Raw genomic sequence first — 9,948 nt, 5'->3', positions numbered from 1 at the left:
GTCATTCTGGATCCCCATCTCTTCAACTGTCCCTTACCTCTTCCACCAGGGGTGCAGTAAAGAATCAGGGAGCCTGTCATGTAACCCCCCAGCCTGGCTTCCTGATTGGATGGGAAGCCTGGGAAGCCACAGCCACGCTCCCTCACAGCTTGCCAGGCACCGAGGTCTGCGGCTGTTATTTGAGGAATGTAAGTGGCAAGTGCTGCTGTGCTCTGTATCGCTGAGCCGGTCACAGAGAGATCTTTGTAATCTCTCCACCAGCTCAGTGACTAAAAAACTGGCGCCCGCTGTTGAGGTTTCAGTGTTGCACCCTATGCGCACACCTATGTGTTAGACCTTAGCTATAAGGCTATTTTTAAATAGAATAAGAGTTAGGAAGCCTTAAAGGTAATGCATAGTCTTTACAAAAATGTTTCATTTAATCCTGTATAAGACATTAGCTTGATGAAAATAAGTGTATTGATATGTTACGGTTTTAAAAATCTTGTTTGTATGTACTTATTAGAAGTAATTATTAGGGATTCACCGATACTGGTTTTTCGGTATAGAGTACGAGTACCGATATTTATCGTTCTGTACTCGCCGATAACGAGTATGAAGTCAGCTTCTCGGCCAATCAGGAAGCCGGGCGGACGGGTAATGACAAGCCTCCTGGCTTCCTGCTTGCCTGGGTGCTGGCTCCATGCTGTTTGGCCCGCTCTATGCTGATTGGCTTACTGGCCAATTAGGAAACCGGGCACAAGTTATTACCTGCCACCCGGCTTCCTGATTGACCGGGAAGCCAGCTCCATGTTCCCTCGCGGCACTGCCAGTCAGAGGAAATCTACCTCTGAATGGAAGATCTGGTATCGGGGGTAAGCATTGGAGCATTTGGGTGAGTACTCACCCAAATACTTGGTATCGCCACCGATACCGATACTAGTATTGGTGCATCCCTAGTAATTATATATGTGCATGGTGGCTGCCATATTTGCTCATTACATATACAGGTTCTGCTTCTTTCCAATGCTATACAACTTGCTATACAACCCTTGTGCTTTACTACTGTCTACCACTTCTCCTTACAAGTCTGAGTCAGCTAACCCAAGGGCTGAATTAAAAAATTATAACCTCCATCAACACTTTCGAGCGTTGATTGAGAAGTCCCTTGCCTGCCGGCCGTTGTCTGCATACCCAAACAGAGCCTGCACCTGAATGGCTCCAAGCTCCATTCAGCCAAGAATTATTCAACCAGCTCCTTTGATCAGCTGATTAAGGGATGCCGGGCAAAAGGGTCCCAACAGCGGCACCCACTGCGAATTTTGTCCGGTTCATCAAGTGGAAATTGGCTGCATGTATATCCAACATCACCAAGAATAATACATTACTGTTTGTCTCAAAGGGACAGAGTCGTTGCACTCTAGTTCCTAATCAACAAATCTCAATATTTAATTCAGTCACAAAAAAATGGGAGTGCAGAAACGAACTTTAATGTAAACTCTACAACCACACGTGCTCTCTGGAAATGCACAGTGCTTTGTCTTTAAAACATTTTTGTCCAGCTGTGTTCAGTAATGCAGCAGGCCATCAAACATGAATCTTCTATGGTTGTCGTGTGATGTTCGAGTATCTCTTTGATTTATCTTCCCTGCAATTTACTCATTTAGTTACAGAGGATTAGATCATCACAATTGCTTCCAGGTGCAAACATTTTCTATTTTGCTGATGTAACAAAATGACTAACATTTCTATGTCTATAATGTTTACCTCTGGCCAAAAACAGACGGTCTGTCTACTCTTACTAAATACTGTAAACAACAAATAGATTTTCCAACCTGGAAGGTTTATTTTCACCCAAATATATTAATTAACATTGATTTTAAGTAGTTCCGGTAGGTGTGAAGCAAGACCAGTGCTGTAGAACAAGCCGAACAGTCAACTGAACATACAGGTAGGTATTGCACATTCTTGGAACTCAATAGACTGATACAATAGCCATGCAACAGTGCCCTCATACAGTCCGGACCGCCTACAGATGGTGATATCTGTACCAGCTCTGAGGGTTGTCTACATGCTCGTTCATTACCAGTCTTGTGAGTGTAACATTAAGTATTAACATTAATGGAGAAGTATTCACAGAGTAGAATGTACTCTTCCCAATACCTACAGCAGTGCAGGTGTCAACTTGCCGGCTCTAGAGATCAAGAGCTAAGCAATCACAAACGTTGATCACTCAGCTCACTGTCTTTTCCCTGCAGAGAGTGGTGACTGTAAGTCACCGCTCCTCTCAAGGATTCCCCCTCCCCTCTCTCTGTTACTGAAGAGCTCATTGGAGGGACTGACAGGGGAGGGGGCGGGCACAGCTGGCTCTGCCTCTAGAGAGGCAGAGAAAGCTGTCAATCAGACAGTGGGGTAGATCCTAACAATAGTGTCAGGATCCTTCCCAGCTGCACAGTGGCTCTGCACTGTCAGCATATAGGGGCAGTAGCCCTCTAGATGCTGACTTTGGGTCACAGCAGTACAATAGTGAATGTCCTCCTTTGGCTCAACGGAGAACTAAAGTCAAAAAAACACTTTACACAGGCATGTGCCATTGCCAATCAGCAGAGAAAAGTAATTTATTTACATCTATGAACAAAACTCCATCGCTGTATTAGTCTCTGCGTCTGGACACTGCAGGTAAATATTCAACATGGACGCACTAAACCTACATTTAAAGTAGACTTAATTTTTTGTTAATTTTAGATAGAGAACACTTGTCAGGTATGATTTATATATTTATTTTTGCTGTGTCCCATTCAAGAAATTTCCCTTCACTTGCTGTCCGGTAGACATGCAGGAAGTGGGTGGAAATCTCTCTAAATCTCTCCAAAATTAGGCAAATCCCCTCTTCGGCTGACTGTACGCTATAAAATCTGATTGTACAATTTCCTTATGATTTACCAAAACTATGTACTATGAGGACAGACCTAAACAATCCGATCATTTGATATTAAATCAGGCAGGATGGTAGATCTAAATCAGATTGTATAGCGGGGTAGTTAGACTGCGGCCCTCCAGCTGTGGTGAAATTACACATCCCATCATGCATCTGCCTCTAGAAGTCATGCCTGTGGGTGTCAGAGTATTGCTGTGCCTTATGGGACTTGTAGTTCCTCAGCAGCTGGAGGGCTGAAGTTTGGCTACCCTTATTGTATAGTGTATGGTCACCTTAAGACACTGGTACAAATGTGGCCCCGTGGGGAAATCTTTATTTTATTCCTGTTCTGGTGACAACTCGTGACATTAATCTTCCTAGCATGGACGCTTACAGCAATAGATTCCCGACAGGGGCCATCAAAAAAAAAAATCCCCTTTAAACACTTACAGGCTCCACACTAACATAGTACTTTACCTACATAGAGACCTGTTGAATGTTGCATGGTATTTTCTGTAAATGGAGGACTTTTGAGTGTCAAAGTGCCCTCTTTTGGGAGGGGGGTCAGATCCTATTCAAATAAAACTACTGGCCTCCTTTCGTAAAGACATGTAATACATTTTGTGGTTTTGCAATGCATGATTAATCTATGCCAGTCCTAGGGCAGCTGCCTTTATTGTGCACAGTTCAGACTAGGCCAGACATAATGCTATATGGCATGCAGAGCTCCCAGGGACTTGTAGGTACTTCAATACTGAAGGGTTCTCCAGCCTTGCTCCACTCACGCCATTGCTAACCATTGCCAGGACACTGCCTACAGACAAAGTTAAATGCTTGAGTTTAAATTTTATCTGGATACATATTGGGAGTGATTCAATAAGACATTTCTGGCGGTGTGTATGTTGTCAGAAGCCTTGAACCAAATTAATGAAAACCCGCACAACATTTTCATTGTTAGCATGCACATGTATACAACAAATTCATGTTGTTCTTATTTGTAACATTTCTACTGTGTGGTGCTATTGCTGCAACACATTCATGAAGAAATACCTCTATATGGAGGATAAAGAAAGGGGATAGAAGACATCTTCCATGAAGTCCCTCTGGAACTGATACTCGATACGCTCCCATTACTCTCCCAAATGCTCCAATTAACTTCTCTGCCACTTCACAGGAGAGATACACCTTACAAACACGTACATGTATCTGCTGCAAGTTCTGCCATTGCACTACCACCGTTTCTAAAGAGTATCTATGCAGCTGCTAGACTCATTCACCTAACCAACCGCTCAGTGTCTGCAGCCCCCTTGGCCAATCCCTGCACTGGCTTCCAATAGCCCAAAGGATAAAATTAAGAATATTAACAACCACTTACAAAGCCATCCACAACTCTGCCCCGGCTATATCTCAAACCTTGTCTCAAAGTATCACCCTAACTGTCCCCTCCGCTCTTCAAAAGACCTCCTGCTTTCCAGCTCCCTCATCAACTCCTCCCATGCTCGCCTCCAGGACTTCACTAGAGTCTCTCCCATCCTATGGAACTCTTTACCCCAACCTGTCCATCTATCTCCCACTCTGACTGCCTTTAGGCGATCCCTTAAGACTCATCTCTTCAGGGAAGCCTATACCACCTCAAACTAAACCACTGAACTATCACTTTTTCAAACAATTCATCCCCACACAGTTACCTCCTCATGTATCACTTCCCCCTCCCTTTTAGATTGTAAGCCCTCACGGGCAGGGCCCTCCTTGCCATCTTGTCTTGAATTGTATTGTGATTGTAATGTCTTCTTATATTGTAAAGCGCTGCGCAAACTGTTGGTGCTATAACTGTTGGCGCTATATAAATCCTGTATAATTATAATAATAATAACGCCCTTCATGAATTCCAGGGATTGACTTTAACAAAACATTGGTGAAAATAGAACTGAAAGCTACAGTTTAATCAGAAGATCAGAACTAAAAGCTGGGCAAGGAAGAAGGAAATTAAAGTATAACTAAAGGCAAACCTTTTTCTTTTTTTTTTGCTGTCTGGGTCTCCATTAAGAAGATTCACCCTCTTCCACTGTACTGATCACTGTCACCGGGAATGAAAGAGAGGGTAAAATCCAAAAGGGGAAACCCTGTTCCCATGACAACTAAGAGGGGGATTTCCCTTACATTGGAAAGATATCCTCTCACTTCCTGTTGAGTTTACAGGACAGGAAGTGAAAGAAAAACTCCCTGATGAGATAATGATGATTAAAAAAAACAAAAAACTGACAACGCCTTTAACCCTCCTACTTTTTTCCAGAATAGTGTAAAACATGCCCTTTAGATAGACATTTAAGGATTATCTAAAACAAATTGTGACAGGTGGTGTCACTGGTTTAATTTAAGGGTTGTAAATAACACGGCAGAATGACTAATGGCATGCACTAACCCATAACGAATCATTAGAAATCACCTCTCAGCAGCCTAGGGGGGTAGGTTAATTAAGTTTAAATCTCATCAGCAAATATCTGATATTGCAAGTTGCACCACTTTATTACATAAAGCCAAATAGGTTGCAGTTTATGGCTGTGTACATATTTATAACGGAGGCAAACATTACAACTCAAACATTAAAGTGACACTAAACTTAGGAGTTAAATCTTAAAAATACATACAAGTACCTTAACTATTAACAAAAATGTATCTAATTTGTGTATCACTCGGCTGTAGATCCTCAAATCATCTCTGAATTGGTGCTGACACTGTCCTTCCTTCTGGAGGGGGGCTACTTTTGTTCCCTATGGTCCCTGTGTGTGTTGTAAAGTAGCCAATGCTCCAAGCTCCCCCCCGGGGATGGACTACAATCATAATACAAATTAGTAAACTAAACATGAGATTGTAGTCCATCACGGGAACTAGCTTGGGGAGGTGGCTACTTTACAGCACACACAGGGACCATAGGGAACAAAAGTAGCCCCCCTCCAGAAGGAAGGACAATGTCAGCACAAAATCAGAGATGATTCAATGATGAAGTTAAGGTACTTGAATGCATTTTTAAGATTTAAATCCTGAGTTTAGCATCACTTTAAAGGTAACCTGTATTCTGTATACTAAACTTATCCTGTATACTAAACTTATAAACTAAAATAATGATTTATAAGTTATGTTATGTGAATGGGAAACATGTAACAAATAAAAAAATAGGTGTTTTCCCAATTTGGCTACAAAAGTGGAAATACGCTTTAACTTGTCCTTATGTGATGTCACACCCTTCAGGGGTTCTGACTTCTTCACCTGCCATAGGTAATACAGGCGGTGGGGTGTGCCTACTTGCCTGTACTCTGGTAGTTGAGATTTTTTATTAGGATTTGACATTTGGATGAATAAGGGGGCAATCTATATACAGCTACCATCTGACATCTTATGCTGCCTTCTATGTGTAGAAGGGCTCAGTTTAGGGCAGAGTACAAGTTTGATTTAACTTCATAACATTCGCCACATTACGAGATATGTGCAGAACATACGTATATACAAATCTGATTACTCAGGAAACACAAAAAGATAATCAATCTGAAAAGGGCTGATATATTTTGATTAGGTAATTCAATTGCTAAAAACTGAAGAGAGAAGCTGATCGGTTGCAATGGGCAACTGCTTAAGATTCTGTCTGCTCCAGTTTTGATTAATTCCCCCCAAAGAATTTAGCCAGAAATGTACAAAAGTAGCACATAAATTAAAGCACACATGCTTAGAGTGAAGCTGACCATACATACTGCATCCGATGGCAGTGGAACCCCAAGAACCAATGCAACCAATATATTATGATTTGTCAGGCCAACAGGCACATCATCCTGCATGACAGTATTGTACAAATGTGCAAGTTTGTGTGCACTGCAAACTCCTCAAATGTCATGACAGGGAAAAGCTACGGCAGGGAACATTGAACTCAGCAAGGAGACTTCTCCCTCAAGGTTTATCAAAGGTGTAAGACGCTAACTATGGAAGCTAACAGGCAGCTGATGCCCAGACAATCTGAAGGGTCAAGTGACAATCATCTAACATACATGGGTGGACATTCTCCTGGTTTGCATTACAGAGACCTTGCACAAGCTTCTCCCCATCTGGATGGAGTAGGGTCATAGTGAACGGTTTAATATGATTTCTACACAGAAACGGCAAACTTTGAGTCAGGTCACACAATTATTTTTCCAATACACTGAGAAATCTGTGACAACAACCCACTTTGATGGTTGGGAGCACATGCAGTCAACTCAACAGTGACCAACAGTCTCCCTATTGTCATAGCAAACCACTTCTGCTGCATTACTTGCAGGTATGAGATTGCGCTTGTCCACTCTAATTGACCACTTTTTACAAGAGTAGCGAAAACATTGACCGAGTTACACCTCTCAGACTCAGACATTGAAACCAATGACAATAAATGCTCATTGGTTTAACGCACATTGACTCTTTAAATACACCCAAAGTCATTACCAAATGCACCCCTATCTCAAACAAACATCATAGCAAATGCACTACCAAATCTTCCTCAAACTTCTACTGTATATACATTTTACTAGGATAGATTAAGATGCAGAGAGCTGTGCTCATAGATGTATATAAATCTGAGTGCTGCATTGCTCAGCCTATTCCACTACTAACAGCTAATACAGTACAGTGAATATCAGAGCACCTCCTTCACCAGCCTAGGGGAGCTGCAGAGCCTTGTGTAGCTGCTGCACTCAATTTAATTATATGTGCCTGTGATTATACAAGCGGTCAGGGTCTCCGGCACTTTGCAGCAGTGTCATTTTCTAGAAGGACAAGAGTGCATATTACACAGGTGACTTCATTCAGACAATGCACTCTAATAGATTCTGCTTGAAGACACACATGTAGCCCCCTATGGTAAAGAATAAAGCTTGCTTGCTTACAGCAGCTGCAGAGACGGGATGTGCAAAAAACTTCCCTCTGGGATTTCTGTAAATTCAGATCTCACAAAGGACCTGCAAAAGAAAGAGACAAATGCATGGAAAAAAAAATCAAAAAAGAAAAATTTTTTTATCTTAATTTGGTGCTTTAATTAGTCAGATGTATAAAATACAACAGTCAGTAAAGAGCGATGTGCGGTAATCAACAGCGGCAACCAATCAGCAAATCGCCTGCCAGTGTTAAGACTCCTCTAAACCAATGAAAGATTAAAGCTAGCTGCTAGAGGTTACTTTATTTTGTACACCGCCACTGCTCTTTGCCAGCTTTTTTAAGAAGAATTTGTTAGGCTGTCTATAGGTGAGCAAATCTTTCAGAATGACAGGTAGTAAGAGACCTCTAGATCATTCACCTCTAGCATCCGCCACAACTGCCCTTACCAACTTGCCCGAAGCCCTGATATGATACACACACACACACAGTCGAGGATCATGCCCATTGCTATGGTGAAATTCCAGCCTATACATGCTGTAAGATTTAGCCATACATATAGTAAATGAAGACATATAGCTAATAAATTCACGTCTAAGACATTCGCGTGTGCAATGTACAAACACAGCATACATGTAATGTTAACCTGTAAGCCAAGGCTTGACAGTCGTTCATACATTCATACACTGAAGTAGTAAATGCTTACAGCCCCTTACAGTGAGATAACGTCAGGAAGGAAGGTGCGAGGGATAGTCTTGGCATTTTCACATAAGGCATTGTCTTTGGTACAAGTACACCAGGTTGGGCATTTTGACTTGATTGGTTTTCTCCCTTCCGTCTTGTTTATTAGCAAAAGAGCAAAGGAGATGCAAAGGAAGATGGCAATCCTTCTAGGTGGTCTTCTACCATTCCCCATCCTCCAGGTGTTCGGTGACTGCAGCCAGTAAGACGGATAGCCCAAACCATGAACAGCAGCTAATGAGCTTTATTCTAAGGCCAATACAAGGATCTTTTTCTCCTTTTGCTGTCTTCTTCTCCTTAGCTACTGGCTTGCAGCGAAAGACCTGCAGCTTTATCAGAAAGCGGTGAGTGTGTGTATGTGTGTGTGTGTATGTGTGAGAGTGTGTTTGCGCGCAGGGGGCAGTAAGAAGACTAGAGCTGTGCTCTGCGATGGGAAATGTCCCGCTGCCTCGCAAAAGGAGCAAGAACAAGGGACACATGCATTGCCATGTAAATATCAAGCTCACACAGCAGCAGAATGCCAAGTGATGTCATTTAGAAAATGCACAGCCTGCTGATTTCAAAGGGAGGCCCTTTCCATGCGAACCAAAAATAGTACAGCATTGTGTCTTGCCGGGGCTGAGAGGAGGGGAGGGAATTCATCATTTTCACTGAATCCCTTCACGGCGAAATCCTATGGGAACCTTGTCTTATATATTGCAGGACATCTAGCAGAGCAGATAATAAGGAAGTAGTATCGGCTTAAAGGTACCCCACAGACACAGGATAAATGCCCATCAACAGGGCACACAGCTTATGCCATTTATGTCACCCAACAGTGCTATAGATAATAACAGATTATCAATGTGCACATTAAAAATAAAGAAATAACCAAATGCACCTGGCAGAGAAATGTAGCACAGAAACCATAGTTATACCCTTATGAAATATTTGTTACATGTATAATAAGCAGTGTAGGGACTGCCTGCAAAAATAATAGTTTGCATAAAGTATATGTAAAATCTCATATAAGCTTTTATGAGTTCATTCATTTTCAAAAGTCATTTTCAGAATTTTTAAATATGCAGCTTTCATTAAAATAGTACCTGGTGATCCTGCCGTGATGGTTCTCAGCCAGGCACTTCCTGTTATAGGGTGACAACGCTCTGTCCCCATCTCCCAGTTGTGCTTTGGTGTTTTCACACTGTCACAAGGGTATCTGATGGAGACTACATAGCCACACATTATGCAGACATGGTCCACTGTTGTCACCATCCGGAAACCCGCTCTGCGTAGCCGTAGCAGGATTGCATGCATGCAGACAGAAAGTGACTGCAGGCAATCATTTAAGATGCAATGAAGGGTGAAAAAAAAAGGTGAAAATAAGTATTTTATCTAAAAAAAAATAACAGCAATTGTTTATGATACACAATGCTTTT

At 42.0% G+C, this 9,948-nt stretch overlaps 1 protein-coding gene across 2 annotated transcripts in view; it reads right to left on the bottom strand.

Moving 5' to 3' along the window:
- The window catches only part of LGI1 (leucine rich glioma inactivated 1), a 45,338-nt gene extending 36,226 nt beyond the window's left edge, over positions 1-9,112 (bottom strand). For both annotated transcript variants that reach the window (XM_018558713.1, XM_018558714.1), the window contains exons 1-2: positions 8,506-9,112; positions 7,804-7,875 (exon numbers count right to left, since the gene is read on the bottom strand). In XM_018558713.1, coding sequence (XP_018414215.1) covers positions 7,804-7,875; positions 8,506-8,705 — 272 coding nt within the window. In that variant the 5' untranslated portion in view covers positions 8,706-9,112. The remainder of the gene's footprint in view (positions 1-7,803; positions 7,876-8,505) is intronic.
- Positions 9,113-9,948: the final 836 nt, after the last annotated feature.

Source organism: Nanorana parkeri, unplaced genomic scaffold (genome assembly GCF_000935625.1).
Source record: "Nanorana parkeri isolate BGI_ZX_2015 unplaced genomic scaffold, ASM93562v1 scaffold353, whole genome shotgun sequence".
In the NCBI taxonomy this organism is placed as follows: domain Eukaryota; kingdom Metazoa; phylum Chordata; class Amphibia; order Anura; family Dicroglossidae; genus Nanorana; species Nanorana parkeri.
The sequence above is the reverse complement of the archived record's forward strand: the minus strand, read 5'-3'. Positions and strand labels throughout refer to the sequence as shown.